Source organism: Saccostrea echinata, unplaced genomic scaffold, assembly GCF_033153115.1.
Source record: "Saccostrea echinata isolate AGI-Se365-2 ecotype Australia unplaced genomic scaffold, CSIRO_AGI_Sech_v1 ptg000008l, whole genome shotgun sequence".
NCBI classification, from domain to species: domain Eukaryota; kingdom Metazoa; phylum Mollusca; class Bivalvia; order Ostreida; family Ostreidae; genus Saccostrea; species Saccostrea echinata.
The window spans coordinates 11,852,467-11,867,877 of NW_026889757.1; the positions used below are offsets into that span (position 1 = coordinate 11,852,467).

Below are 15,411 nucleotides of genomic sequence, written 5' to 3' on the forward strand. Positions count from 1 at the left end.
AATAGAAATATCCGGAAATTTATTTGTCGTATTTTAGCATTTGTAAAATTGTCATAATCATTTTAGTGTTTTAGCAACACGTGAAAACACTCTCAACTTCAAATGTGTGTGTGTTTGTTTTAGATAAAATAAAGAAGAAATTATGGTAATTTTTTTCGATCGGTCAGATGTACTGGGTAAAACAAAGCACACATCTCTGGATGCCTAGATAAGTAAAATGATACCCGGTTGACAAGTGCAAGCTGTCTGCCATTCAACTTGCTCAGTTGCTGCAATATTAGCGGAGGACTTTTCAGCTTTCAGTTGAGATCATGGAGCACATATCAGCTATTCGGTGCGATTTCATGACAGGTCCAGTGACCGCTTTGCACATTATTGCAGACAACTTTGTTTTGGCAGGTATATATTGTAGGCTTATTCCCTACTCACATCTTCAGGTCCAGCACAATCTCTTGATTAAACTATATAGCTTGAAATAGCTATATAGCTTTAATAAGCTATTCAAAAAAAGGAGACGCAATTTGATAAGTAATTTTTACATGCGTTATTTTCAGAAGAGTTCAAGGTTGAATATTATCACTGCACCAAGGTGTGATTTTCTGTGCATGCTGAGAAAATAACACATTTTAGAAAAAAAGTGATAAAATAGCTTCATCAAGCTATTCTGAATAGCTTGATGAAGCTATATAGCTAAATCAAGCTATATAGCTAAATCAGAAGATTGTGCCGGACTTGATCTTTATGAATCATTATATTCTGGTAATTCAAACATTTTAATATTAAAAAGTACTGAAAAATTCAATCTGCATGTTGTTTGGAAATTTTTAGCTTAATTTTTGGGAAAAAAGTCAATTTTCAACTCATACACGGTCCTTTTACCAGACCTGGATGCAGTGATAATTAAGCATTGACAGTGCATTTAAAACTAAAGCTTGTCCTCATAAAATCAGGATACATTATACTCGACGAGACCTTGCTAAGGAAAATTGATTATATGAAGTGTTCTGGTGATACTGGTCCTCTTCACTTGCCCAAAGGCACATGCCTTACCTGGAAATTGACCTGCCCTACTACAAAAAAAATCTGCCCCAAACTTCAGGTAATGGTACTAGTCAGCCCCTGTGTGAAAATGGGAAATACATATACTTGATATGCATGCTCATCATCACCCGACTAGATACCCTCTAGCTATCCATCAAGACCTAAGTCCGTTGAATTTAGAAAGGGTTCAAGGAAATATTCAGAAAGACAGAGCTAGAGTGTAAAAGAAGGAGAAAGGGATTTAAGATTTACACTGTTATTTTATTTTTAATAGGAATAGGAAGCTATCTTCACACCTTCGATATTTCTCTACAGAGAAGTATATCCTGTGACTTGGTGTTGCCATGTCGTTGTATTCATGGAATCAGAGGTAAATAGATTGTACTTACTGGTTGAGAATTCTGAAATGAATGCATTCCACTTGTCTCATTAGAATTTAGGATAGATATGTGGTATTTGATTTACCTATAGTTGTACATGTACTAGATAACTAGCTGCAGAACTGTAGCTCTCTGCTTGAGAAATAAATAAATAGAACAAATAGAACGATCTTTTTAATTTTAGTTAGTCTAAACTTATAAAAAAAAATATGCCATATATGACTTTACGTATTAAAAGAATAAGTCATTGGGACTTCCAATTCACTTTGACGTATCCATGGTATTCAAGATATCAGTGTTCGAGATACTGAAATTCAATTTTACTTGTAAATTTACTACCAACATGTTTGTTTTTAAATACATGTACAGTTGTACATAGACATAGAAGGGCCAGGGCACATTTTATACTTATCATTAAATATAGGATACAATTTGATAAAATGCTGAAAGTTTCATTCATAAAAATTATTCATTTTAATTGAAATTACCATTTTCTAATCTCCATACATAATTCATACTTATAGTAATTAAAAGTTGATTTCTAAACTAAAAATGCTGATCACTTAATTAAAGTTAGACCCCAGGTATTCTGACATTTGAAAATCACTTGATCTGTATTACGTAGATGTTAATTTGGGTTTTACATAGTCAGGATATAATTTTGCCATGCCTTTGAATGAGAATTCATTGGTGTCATAAAGGCTGTTTAGTTTTTTTTTTTTTTTTTTTTGGGGGGGGGGGGGTAGGGGGTAAGGGGGGAGGGAATGGTATGCATTTAGTACATTTGAATTATAATTTAATTTTAATGATTGCTACTTAGCAGGTGTTATTTGTTGAAAAATAAAACTGACCCATGGAAGTGAGGTGTATGCAAATCTATTGAAGATATATCTTCCAGGTAGATATACATGTAACTGGAATGATTTCAAACATGTTAATTAATATATATTGTTTCTACCTTTTCTAGCATTCAAAGGTAAGACAGAGTTGCCTACCCTGGCTGTGTTTGGTGAAAAGAGCATTACCATGATAGACCTTCATCTACCAGCAAAGAAAACACAGAGCAGTGCAGTTGATGATGAAACTGCTAACAATGCTTTCAGTGTGACATCAAAAGCAGGCCTGACAGAATTTGAAGACTGGATTTGGGATGCATTGTCTTTAGACAAAGTTAGTCAACTAAAATTTCGAAATAATCCCATGTATATAACATTTCTGTGTGATTACTGTATGATGAACTTTTGCAACATTTCTATGCTTATGTTTTATAAATATGGTTCAAGTGATCATGGACCCCTAGGGACAGAAGACACTGCTTTGTATTGCACTCCTGATTTTTTCATAACCTTGGGATTTTTTTTTTTTAATTTTGAACCTCTTGGTGACAAATTAGGTCTTCATTTTTAGCATGTTTGGTAAAATCATTGAAGATTAATTTTGTGAAATTATGAAGTAAAATATTTACCCAGTATCTAGCAGACAGGAAATCTGTGACCTATGATTATTATACCCACAAGGTCAACAACCAGAGCCATGTTGTCTTCCTCTGATTTTTTTCATCAATCCATTTTTCTGTTTAGATTTTTAAACTTGATTAACATAATGAATATTATTAAATGATTTAGATAATAACTTTCAAAATGAAGGGATATGGAGACTTACTCAGTGTTAATGTTTGCTCAAGTAATAGGTCAAATATTCATGCAAGGTCAAGGTCATAAACCTATGTCAAAGGTAAGGGGATGTTTTCATCCTACACCACAGTTTTCACCCTATTTCATGATTATGACTTGTTCTTTATCATGTTTATTAAATAGGAGAACAGTGATAATTTGGCCTTGGCATTAGGACATAACACTGTAATCCGGTGGGACTGGAAACAGAGACTGATAGTGGAGAAGGTCACCTGTGTAGAAAACTGTATATTGTATCCTTATCCATTGCATGTAAACACAGTGCGTGTTCTCTACCTCTTTAGTTTCCATGGATTTTTATTAAATGGTATATAAAATTGTAAATTATTTATAAAAGTTACAGTAAAATTGCTAATAAAGAAGTCATGAGAACATGAAATTTTAGTTACTTGAAACAAAGATTCTCTGTATCTATATAAAAGGGTTAAGATGTGAAAAATAGGGAAAATATGTAACTTTTTTTATCACCATGATTTCTTTATATCCTAATTCTTATGAGTTTAATACTATACATGCATTTACACAATGTGCCTTATCTTATGTATTAAGATATTGTGCTAAGTTCATCAATTCAAATTGGGAGCACCTTATTTTGGCTGCTGGAACTGTTTTCAATGAAATACTGTTGTGGGCCCCAAAAGGTCAGAAGTCAGAGTCTGGACATGTGACAGTCTTAAAAAGTTTAAAAGGACACAAGGTTTGTTCTTAAAATATGCATAAAAGACCTGTATAGCACTTTATGTTTCAGTTTATTAATTTTGGTGTAAAATCTTTAATTTTTTTTCCTTCAGGGTGTTATTTTCTCTGTGGAGTATATCCACCAGAAACAGATGATGTGCTCTGCTTCAGATGATCGCAGCATTCGACTCTGGCAATTCAAATTTGAGAACTCTTCTGCTCCTGGTGAGGTTGAGACTCCCCTGGAATTATGGGAAAACAGCAGTTGTTCTTGTGTAGGGGTGTTGTATGGTCACTCAGCCAGAGTGTGGGATGTCAGACTACTGTCCTCAACTCTGGTCAGTGTTGGAGAGGTAGGGACATTTTTATTTCTCGGAAATTTTTTATCACATTAAGTAATCAAGTTGTTTGTTGATTTTTTTCCATAAATTTGTTTTGTTTTATTGAATATGCAAAACATTCAGATTTGGAAATATAATAAAAATGTTTGCCTTTTCAAGACAAGTGTCAGACTTAAAGTCATATACATTGTATCAGTATAAGACAAGTACATTGTAACTGGAAATCATATAATCTGAAATAGCATTTTTTCAATACTACTACAGTATAATTAATTATAGGACTCAACTTGCTGTGTTTGGAATTACAAAGGAGATATTCTTCAGAAGTTTAAAGGTCATAAGGTAATGTTCTATGTATATTGTATTACATATTGTTTTAGAATAGCTTTTCAGTGTTAATACCTTTGATAAATGTGTGTTTTTTGCTGAAAATATTTAGATTAATTGCAGGGTAAAAGTATATGGAGTTTAACTGTGGATGACAAGGAAAGATTTGTGGTATGACTCTGTCTATGATTTAAGTTGTTCATTCTCTCTATCAATCTCAGCTCAAGGAATTCATAAGCTTTTTATTGATAAATATATCTATCAGTAGAACAGAGTATGCATTTCATTATGAAGGCATAATTATTTAAAAAAGACATTTAAAAACTTTATAATAAATTTGCTATTCTTGAGAATTTACAGTTAGAGTTTCATTTGATCATTCTTTTGTGTAGGTGACTGGAGGAGGTGATGCAAGTATTCGTCTCTGGTTTTTGTCATCAAGGTCAGAGAGGTCAAATTACAGAACTCACTCTCTCCAGCTTCCACATATGCTATCTGGAGGAAAGGTATATCCTCAAGGGGGATAACTGTGGAAACCTCTCTAACTGAAAAAATATTAAGTTTTAAACACAATGAAGAATTATTTAATTTTTCAATGTCATCTGCAAAGGAAAGATGGGTCACTGCAACCATGCAATTAAGATGTTTTTAAAAACCCTAGTCAAGAACAGGACTTTACATGTAAATACATGTAATCATGAAGCTTTGTCTACTGTCCTATCTACTTGTGCATGTAACATCTATATAGATAAATTTTTTGAAAATCATGTTTGCAGAAATATTATGCTTTGTAGGAGTTGTTGGTTTTTTTTTTAATCAATTTTAGGAAGATGACTACCCCCGCTCAGTTGGTCTGCTAAATCACAACGAGATTATCGTCATTACTAATGAAGGGTAAGCTGCTGTGCTTTATCACATTGTAAAGTCCAAGTATATACTTGGTGTTTAGTAATTATAAATAAGTTTGCAAAACAAAGGGATGAGTTTACTGAAAAAAATGTTATAAATACATGTAACATGAATCTGTAATGTCTAATATTGAGTGACATATACTCCTTGTAAAATTTTTATAAGCACATACTTTATAAAGTCTCTTGATTTTTTTTTTTTTTTTTAGCTTTTTTTTTGTAAATTTCATGATAGGTATTTGTACTTGTATCATGTTGAGGAGGAAAGATGGCAGACACTACAAGATGATTCAGAATTCAGGTCTTACACAGTGATGTCTGTAGCTCCTACCAAACATAAATGTGTTGCACTGGGAAATATCCATGGAACACTCAGGATTTTTACATGTAGGGGTGTGTGCAGTGTCAAATTCATTCTTTGAATTACATGTACAACTACTTTGTTGTAGTCTTTAAAAGCCAAAGTGATCTAGTTGTAAGAAATGTAAACTTTGTTAACATTCTACTGTAGATGCTTCACGTAAGTCAGATTGGAGCTACAAGGACTGGAAGATATGTGATGGTAAAATAATGAGTGTCCATTGGTTGTCTGGTACCCAGCTCCTCACCACAGGTCTAGATGGAGAAATCGTAAATACACAGCATTTACAATTAATCAATATAATTTCACTTAGAAATTTAAGATCTGAAAAAATTTTACCATCTGAAAAGTTCTGGAAATTTCTTATGATTTGATATTAAATATTGAAGTCCTGCAATGTGAAGATTAATTTGTCATAACTAGATATATGTATTTGTGTTTTTAAATATTTCAGAAACTATGGAACTTTGAAGTTGTGTCCATGATTCTGGAGTGTTGTGGTCAGTACACTCTTCCTATGTGTAAACAGAGGTGGGTGTCAGCTGCTACAGTAGGTCACGGATCACTGATCTGCGGGGATAGAGGGGGTACCATCCATTTGTTTCAGCTGGGTAGTGAATGGGTAAGTTACAGTAATTATAAGCCAGAACCCTTGGTCATTACTGTCAGTTTTATAAAAGTAATGCATTACATTACAATTACTTGTAATTGAAATATGGTTTCATTACATATTACATCCCATTATTTTGAGCAAATGCAATGATTACTATGCATTATCATTACACATTACCACTACTCCAGGTCTTAGCCAGAAGATCAAAGTAATGTGCATGAATTGAAAGTGTCTTTTTTTCATCTGTCTATCTATCTAAGTCAGAAATTACATCCCCAGCTCAGACTGCAAATGAAGTTGAAGAAGGTGGTTGGGATAGAATGGGAAGCCAGGGAGTGGTGCCCTGGCATTGGGTCGGGGTTATACTGGAATCACCCAGTCTGTCTGTCTATTTCTGTTTACATAAGGAATTTAGATCTCTTTCCAGCTTATCTCAAATGTCATGGTCAAATTCAGTTAACAATCAAACAATATGTACAAAAATCATTGCTTGCTTTGATTGGATTTGATGCATGGCTGTTATGAAGAATAAATTTGCATTCAATTTTGAATAAATTGTTCTATATTTAATGATTTTAAGTCTATTTCATTATTTGTACAGAAGAGTCCATCCCAAAGTTTCCCAAAAATTCATGGTAAAACCGGAGTGTCAAGCATTTGTTTCTATGGAGATAATGTTTACACAACAGGAAGAGATGGTTGCTATAGAGTTTTCAGCCATGATGTTGGTCACTTGGCCTTATTAAACAGCTACCGTGTGTACAAGGGCTTTGAGTGGATTGACAGACTTCAGATAGAGGAAGAAGGAGCTGAATTTTTTGTCTTTGGATTTCAGTCTGTAAGTGATTTTAATTCATGTAATATATTGAACTTTTACTTGTGAATATAATACTAACTTTCTTATAAGATACAGTTAAATAATTTGTCCAAAATTATTTTCTGGGTGTAAGATTGTATCACTTTTTCCATGATGTGCATGCATGTATATTGGAAGTATATTGTAGAGTGACTTTGTGTTATGGAGTGTAAACAGCAATCAGAAGCTCATACAGATTCCTTGTGGTGGAGGTCATAGGTCATGGGACTGCAAAACCAAGGGAGACAACTTCAGATTTGTTTACCAGAAAACAAGGGAAGTGGTTGTATGTGACACCAAACTCCAACAGAATCAAGTGAAGCTCAAGGTTCTCTAAAAATATACACCTCTTCATTTATTTTTGCATATGTGTAATCATGAAAATTATATTCATTACTTGTACATGTAAAACTAGGTTAATTTGTACATGAATATCCTTAATTGTGAAGAATTGTAAGACTAGTTACTGTATATAAAAAGTTTTCCAACATTTGATTTCATTGAAGAATATAATTGTTAAAGTCAGGAAAAGCTTAGATTTTAATTATTTATTATAAAGTGTATACTGCACAAAAGGTTGGGATTTTTGAAATAATAAATTTAGATCTGTTTTTTTTCTACTGCAGAGTGCTCTTCATGGAAGGGAGGTAACTTGTGTTAGATTCTTTGATGTGAGAGAGGGTAAGTTTATATGTAAACTTGTCTACTACATGTAGTAATAATGTTTACCCTAAACATAGTCAAAAGATTTGCTGTAAAACTTGTGAAGCTGATCTTCATTGTAAATCAGATTGTAACATTTCAGTAAAGTGACATTTACAATGTAAATTACAATAAATTATGAATGTTCTTTTTAAACAGATGGATGTATTATTGTGACTGGAAGTGAAGATACAAGTGTTCAGATATCAACTTTAAAATGTATCCTTTTAAAAAATTATCGAAAGATTTGAATTTTCCTATACATTTGCTAAAAGACGTGCACTTTTTATGTCTCTGAATTAATGAAGTGAACTGAAAAGTTGTGAGCAGAGGTAATTTATTTTCCGTTGATAATTTGAATATCATTGTTTCTTTTTTCAAACATTACTGAAAATATATGATTCTTAATTTTTTGCAAGATAACAATTATTCAGTGAAAGAAATATCTTGCATAGAATACCTGAATGAACATATATCTAGTGTACGGGCCCTCAGTTTATGCCCCTCCTCCAAACAGTCACATGACCAGAAATCCATGTTAATGTTTTCTGCTGGTGGTAGAGCTCAGTTGTTGGTATGGAGATTGACAGTAGAAAACTCCACCTCCTTAGTAACTGAGAATCTGTGCAGCTTTATGATTGGTCTGGTCAAAAGAAAAGGAAGAACCAGGATGTGGAAATTACAGCAGATAAATCTGAATCCAGAGACTAGGTTTATGGACCTAAGTAGTGTTCAACTCACCAGAGTGTGGACAGAATTTCCAGATCATTTACATATCTTAGCTTCTGCCTGCTCAGATGCTTTTGTTAGGTAAACTCTTAATTTTGAGGAATGCATTGGTGCTACAAATTAATAATTCATAGAAAGTTTTTAAACATTCTTCATTCACAAACTGAAATAAAGTATGTGCTTAGGAAATGAACATGAACATGTATCTGCTTGAAGTTACTGAAATACCACAGAAGTAATTTGCTGAATCCCATCATGCCAGACCCCAAGATGCTGTCAAAAAAAAACCCAATTCCTGAAAATACAGATTCTAGTATACCAGGAAGATAATTTAGTTAACCCTTAAAGGGAAATGTTCTGTATAAATTTCTCCGTGTTAAAATTGATTTTGTAAATTTCTCTGTATAGCACTTTTCTGCATTTTTTTTTAAGGAATTTCTACTTGATCTTTGCCTATTACATGTACCTTATCACAATCAATGACCATTTCGGGATTAGTATGATGAAACACCAGAGAGAGAGAGAGAGGGAGAGGAAGTTAAAAACTTGCACTTTCTTCAAATGTTTGACTTGGAATTCTTTTTCATATTTTCAGGTTTTACATTTTTGATGAAGAAAAGAGAGAACTTTTTCTTCTCATAGAATCTGTCTTTCATGAACACTGTGTATTAAAAGTGTGCACTCTAACAAGAAAGAGCAAAACAGACTCTGAACTATACATACTGTCTGCCGCAACCGATGGTCAGATAGCATTCTGGAAAATAAACAAAGAAAATATCTCCCTCATTGTTAAAAAACATGTGGAACCAAGTCCAGAAAAAGTAAATATAGAAAAGACTTTCTCTTCCATAGAGAATGATACAGTATACCAAATCAGTAATAATCTCAGGGAGCAATGTGACATTGTAAAGTCTGTGATGTCTACCTCTAAAACATGTAATAGTGAGGATGAACAAAGAGCAAGCAGTGACTTGCAGTACTCTCAGGACATTGATTATAGTTCTGGAAACTCTATTGATGCTGGTCACATACAGGAAGATTTTACAGGGTCTTTGGAGACAGATTCAGTAGAGAAAGAGGACATGGAAAAAATGAGGCCTGCTTTTGTCCTGAGCCACCATCAGTCAGGTGTTAATGGAATGGACTGGCTCCATTATAAAGGTAACTCACAAAGAGAAATTACAGATATCATATTATGAACTGAAAAAAACATAAAATTATAATCAATTATTGTAAATTCCTAAATATATGCGTGTAATTTATTATTGCATAATTTAGTGAGAAGCACTACTACTTGGGAAATAAAATTACTTTTATTTTTTTTTGAAATACTTGTAAATTCTCTTGATAAACGGTCAACTCGTGAATTGATGTTTGTACGATTTGATGTCTATGAGTCATTTTGTGAAATTAGGTAGTCACATAAAATAAAGAATCTACAGTGCTCTTTTGAAGTAAAAACAGCCTTTTAGGCATGCAAACCAGTGATTTTTAGATTGAATAAATACCCAGTTTACTTGTAGGTGAACATAAAGCATTTGTGTGGAATATTTCATTTATTATTTCTCTGCATACATAACTTGTGCATACCTGTATATCATATATTACAATCATAGCAAAATTCATTTTAGGATAAATGATGCCAGACTCTACATGTTTGCAAAAAATAGTATGCAAGTAAGATGATGGATGTGTATGCAATATTGCTTCACTTTTTTTATACAGATGATGACTTCCTGATAGCTACTGGTGGTGATGACAATGCTCTTTTTATTTCATTGGTTCATTTTGATGATGATGTCATCAGAGTCAAGGCCAAAGGGTTTTGTTTATGTGCTCATGCAACTGAAATAACAGGTATATGATGAAGCCTACCATAACAGAAGATATTACACAGGTGCAGGCTGTGCATAGGCACTAAGACCATACATATATAAATCAAAAAACTGATTTAAAAATAACCATGTTCAAGATGTTAAAACCAATTTTATATCTAACTTGTCCCAGCCTAGGGTTACTCTGTAATTCAATTGAATTTTCATTCAATTTCTTCCCAAAGGTATGATTTTCAATATTAAAAATTTTAGGTGTAAAGTTTCTGTCACCCAGTAAGCTGTTGTCAGTGTCCATTGATCAGAGGCTTATACTATGGGATATCAGGATTACAAATGATGATATACAGGTACGTGTATATAGTAAATTCTTTACCCCCCCCCCCCCCCAAAGCAGGGGCCATTTATCTATGTCTTTCTGTTTGTCTAGGTGTTCCTCTGTGTCTTACTGTAATTCTGTATGTAACACTTTCGTTTCTGGGTGATTCTCAGAGTGCTAATTGCTTAAGCTTTTTCAATAAAACTTAAAATCGTAACTCCACATGATGTAAAGAAGATCTGTATTGATTTTAAGGTGAGAAATTCATGTACTGCATAGAATGGTTTCCAGATGATAACTTAAGTCCTCTTAAACTTTTATCTTTACTCTCCTTGACCCCTTTTGATATTGGGACCCAAAGGTCAAGGTCACAAAATCATATTTCATAAAATTTCTTTAGTTCTCTGTGAGATTTTCAAACTTATATATTTACTCTCCATAACTTAAAAAAAAATTCCACTCATCAAGGTCAGAAATTCCTAATACATGTATATCAAATAAAAAATTTCCTGACGATAATTTTAGTTTTCTTTTAGATTTTGCTATGAAATTTTATATATTAATTCTGCATGACATCAAAAAGATCCCCCAAAAGATTTTGAGGTCAAAAGGTCAAAGTTAAAGGTCATATTTCCATTTGTTTCACATATTTTTTCCCAGATGATAACTTTACTTCTGTTTTAGCTTTTGCAATGAATCTTATTTTTATGACTCTCTCAAACTTATGAAAGACCTCAATCCATTTTGAGGCCAAAAAGTGAAAAGTCAGTCATTCTTTTTTTTCTCTATCTGCATCTTCATTATTTTAGGTCTTCCACTCACTTATTTTGTTCTTAAGTGCAAGACATAAATCCCTGAATTAACTTACTTTGCTCAAAGAATCAAATTTCTGAAATTTAAATCTTATCCAATATTGCATTGAAATTGTTTTTGTCAAGTTTGTACAATATTTGCATATTTTTTAGGTTTAAAATTCTATTTCATGTTGGTGTCTACATAATATTATTTTTTAATTTTCATTGACTTGTTTAACTTTAACTCCAGGTACAGCAACTTAGTTGTAAGTTTGTGTGTGTGGCTGATATATCAAACATAGATGTCTGGAAAGTTGACAAGTAAGTAAAAACAAATGTTTTAAAATTTAGTTCAGAAATTATTACACATTGTCTAGATCACACATGATGACTCTCCTAAGAATGAGAAGTAGTTAAGATTCCATCAAGGTACAATTGTTAATTCTTAAACTTAATGCATTCCCATGTAGTGTTGATTCAAGTTTTTTCAGCATTCCCATGTAGTGTTGATTCAAGTTTGTTCAAATTGTGGCTTCTGGAGCAAAGATGGGGACCAAAATAGGAGGGGGGGGGGGCAAAATATAAAAGAAAAAAATCTTTTAAAATATGTCAAAGAGAATCAGGAACAAAATGCAGTTATGATTTATATGCAAGCATCTTAGTGAAGTGTATTTTTAGGTCACCTGAGTCACTCAGGTGACCTATTGCTACCCGTTTTCGTCCGTCAGCATGCGTTGTCCGTCGTGCGTTAACTTTTGAACGTTTTAAACTTCTTCTCCAGAACCGCTAAACCAATTTCAACCAAATTTGGTATATAGCATCTATGGGTGAAGGGGAACAAAAATTTTCAATTTCATGGTCCCTGCCCCCCTGGGGCCTGAGGGGTGGGGCTAAAACCACCAAAATTAATGCAATCTTTAAAAAACTTCTTCTTTACTCCTGGACATCAAGCAGTCAAACTGTTGGCATGATTGTAATAAGCATTGAACCCTCTACCAAAATTGTGAAATTCATGGCCCCAGGGTCAGGGGTTCTGGTGCTAGGGTGGGGCTATATAGATCATATAGTGAAAGTGCACTATTTCTTTGAAAATCTTCTTCTCTGCTCCTGGGTACAATGTATCAAATAAACAAATAAAGTACATAGTTATGAAGGGCAAGAGTGCCTCTTCCAAAATTGTGAATTTCATGGTCCCAGGGTCAGGGGTTCTGGTGTTAGGGCGGTGCTCTATTGATTATATAGTGAAAATGCATTAATTCTTTGAAAATCTTCTTCTCTGTTCCTGGGTATTAAATAAACTAACCAAGTATATAGTTATGATGAGCAAGAGTGCCTCTTCCAAAATTGTGAATTTCATGGCCCCAGGGTCAGGAGTTCTGGTGTTAGGGTGGGGCTCTATTGATTATATAGTGAAAATGCATTAATTCTTTGAAAATCTTCTTCTCTGCTCCTGGGTATTAAATAAAGTAACTAAGTACATACATGTAGTTATGATGAGCAAGAGTGCCTCTTCCAAAATTGTGAAATTCATGGCCCCAGGGTCAGGGGTTCTGGTGTTAGGGCGGGGCTCTATTGACTATATAGTGAAAATGCATTAATTCTTTGAAAATCTTCTTTTCTGCTCCTGGGTATTAAATTAAGTAACTAAGAACAAAGTTATGATGAGCAAGTGCGCCTCTTCCAAAATTGTGAATTTCATGGCCCCAGGGTCAGGGGTTCTGGTGTTAGGGTGGGGCTCTATTGATTATATAGTGAAAATACATTAATTCTTTGAAAATCTTCTTCTCTGCTCCTGGGTATTAAATAAACTAACTAAGAACATAGATATGATGAGCATGGCTGCCTTTTCAGAAATTGTGAATTTCATGGCCCCAGGGTCAGGGGTTCAGGTATTAGAGTGGGGCTCTATTGATTATTTGCATTAATTCTTTGAAAATCTTCTTCTCTGTTCCTGGGTATTAAATAAACTAACTTAGTGCATAGTTATGATGAGCGTGGTTGCCTTTTCCAAAATGTGAATTCCATGGCCCCTGGGTCGGGGTGTTGGTATCAGGGTGGGGCACAATTGATATATATATAGTGAAAATGCATTATTTCTTTGAAAATCTTCTCTCTCCTGGATATTAAATAAACTAAGTACATAGTTATGATGAGCATGGCTGCCTCCTCAGAAATTGTGAATTTCGTGGCCCCTGGGTAAAGGGTTCTGCTGTTAGGGTGGGGCTCTATTGATTATATAGGGAAAATGCATAAATTCTTTCAAAATCTTCTTCTCTGCTCCTGGGTGTTATTCAAATAAAGAAAGTGCATGGTTATGATTAGAAGAATGCCTCTTCCAAAATTGTGAAAATCATGGCCCCTGGGTCAGGGTTCTGGTGAAGGGGGGGGGGGGGGGGGGCGGGCTCTATTGATTTTATAGTGAAAATGCATAATTTCTTTCAAAATATTTTTTCTACTACTGGTAATAAAGCAAAGTTCTTCTTCCAGAATTGTGAGTTCATGGCTCCTGGGTAAGATGTTCTGGTGTAAGGGGGGGGGGGGGGGGGGGCTTTATTTATTTAATTATATAGTGAACATGCATTTCTTTGAAAATCTTCTATGCTTCTGGGCATATTCGAGGCAAACAGAGTAAAAGTTTTAGTATGCAAGGGTATTTTTATCAGAGACCAATGTGAGAAGTAGTAATTTGGGATTAAAAATAGACATTTTGTTAATAGTCTGCATGGTAATAGTGTTAAATGGGGGACAGATAGATGCTATACCAATTATTCTGTTGATGCTTATCATACTATTTTTCTTGCTTTTGGGCAACATTTAAAGCTTCATTTATCAGTTTATGGATCCTCTAAATTGTTGTATTGTACTCAGGTGACCGTTAAGGCCATTGGGCCTCTTTTTTTCAAATCATAGCCCCTAGTAGTGGGTAAAAATTTTAAGTTTTGAAAATAGGCAAACACTTTTTAATTAGTTCAGTTAAGTAATATCAATAAGCATTTCCATGTTGTGTCATTTCTGTTCAAATTATAGTTCCTCTGTAAGGATTGGACAATAGTAGGGAGGTAGAGGTGGAATCAAAATATTACTTCAGAACTTATTGGGAAAAAAACAACTTTTTTTTCAAAAACAGCAGGTCCACCAGTATTAATTGCAATAAGCATCCTCATGTTATGTAGATTCTTTTTTAATGATGCTATGAGGGACTGGTGGGACCACAATGTAGTTAAAAAGGTTTTCATCGATCAACACAAACTGTCATGTAAGTCTCCATAAGAAGTTCAAGGTATAGTTATAAACATGATGTCAAACCAAAGTAATCTGTAAATTCACCAAATTTTAAATGTTGAATTCATGGTCTTTAGTTTGCTGAATACAATGGAGGGTTTCATTCTACTACATATTTATCTGTCAGAAAGAGAATGGATCCAAGGTGAGCATTGTGGCCTATGGGTCTCTCATTAAAGCTTTTTAAAAAATTGTTTAATAGTTAATTATTTCTTACAGGAATAGATTTACTGTTGTGGTATCTGGCCAGGGATTAGCGACATTTGATGTACAGTGTGCATAGTATGAGTATGTACCTGTAGTGGGACAGTAAATACTGTAACATTTTCTTTTAAAGGATGACTGAAATGTTTAGTTATATAAATAGTTCATTATATCCAGTTAACTGTAATTATCATTTTCTTGTGCTTAGAAAGAAGAAAAAGAGTTCATAGTAAGCATGAATTCAAACTTTATTATTTTACACTGTATGTGAGTTTTTTAATTGCCTATACATAGAAACTTTGTTAAAATATGATTTTTATCATAAAGAAAAAGCACATGCTGAAATTTGT

The 15,411-nt window shown here is 33.7% G+C and overlaps 1 protein-coding gene across 1 annotated transcript; it reads left to right on the forward strand.

Annotated features, from left to right (window-relative positions):
* The first annotated feature begins 311 nt into the window (after window positions 1-311).
* On the forward strand, window positions 312-15,341 carry LOC133181114 (tRNA (34-2'-O)-methyltransferase regulator WDR6-like). Its single transcript, XM_061315656.1, has 23 exons — window positions 312-399; window positions 1,316-1,411; window positions 2,389-2,591; window positions 3,239-3,348; window positions 3,665-3,812; window positions 3,907-4,146; window positions 4,414-4,476; window positions 4,585-4,632; window positions 4,854-4,967; window positions 5,288-5,355; window positions 5,605-5,762; window positions 5,881-5,999; window positions 6,185-6,352; window positions 6,945-7,181; window positions 7,348-7,527; window positions 7,826-7,880; window positions 8,061-8,120; window positions 8,321-8,711; window positions 9,226-9,791; window positions 10,356-10,487; window positions 10,718-10,812; window positions 11,826-11,896; window positions 15,077-15,341. The coding sequence occupies exons 1-23, from the start codon at window positions 312-314 to the stop codon at window positions 15,138-15,140; spliced, it is 3,474 nt and encodes a 1,157-aa protein (XP_061171640.1). The 3' UTR covers window positions 15,141-15,341.
* Window positions 15,342-15,411: the final 70 nt, after the last annotated feature.

Bases quoted from the DNA above. Each gene is read 5' to 3' on its own strand.
- LOC133181114 (XM_061315656.1), top strand. From the start codon at position 312: ATGGAGCACATATCAGCTATTCGGTGCGATTTCATGACAGGTCCAGTG. The intron at 400-1,315 runs GTATATATTGTA...TATTTTTAATAG, and splicing joins AGACAACTTTGTTTTGGCAG to GAATAGGAAGCTATCTTCAC. The intron at 1,412-2,388 runs GTAAATAGATTG...TACCTTTTCTAG, and splicing joins TTGTATTCATGGAATCAGAG to CATTCAAAGGTAAGACAGAG.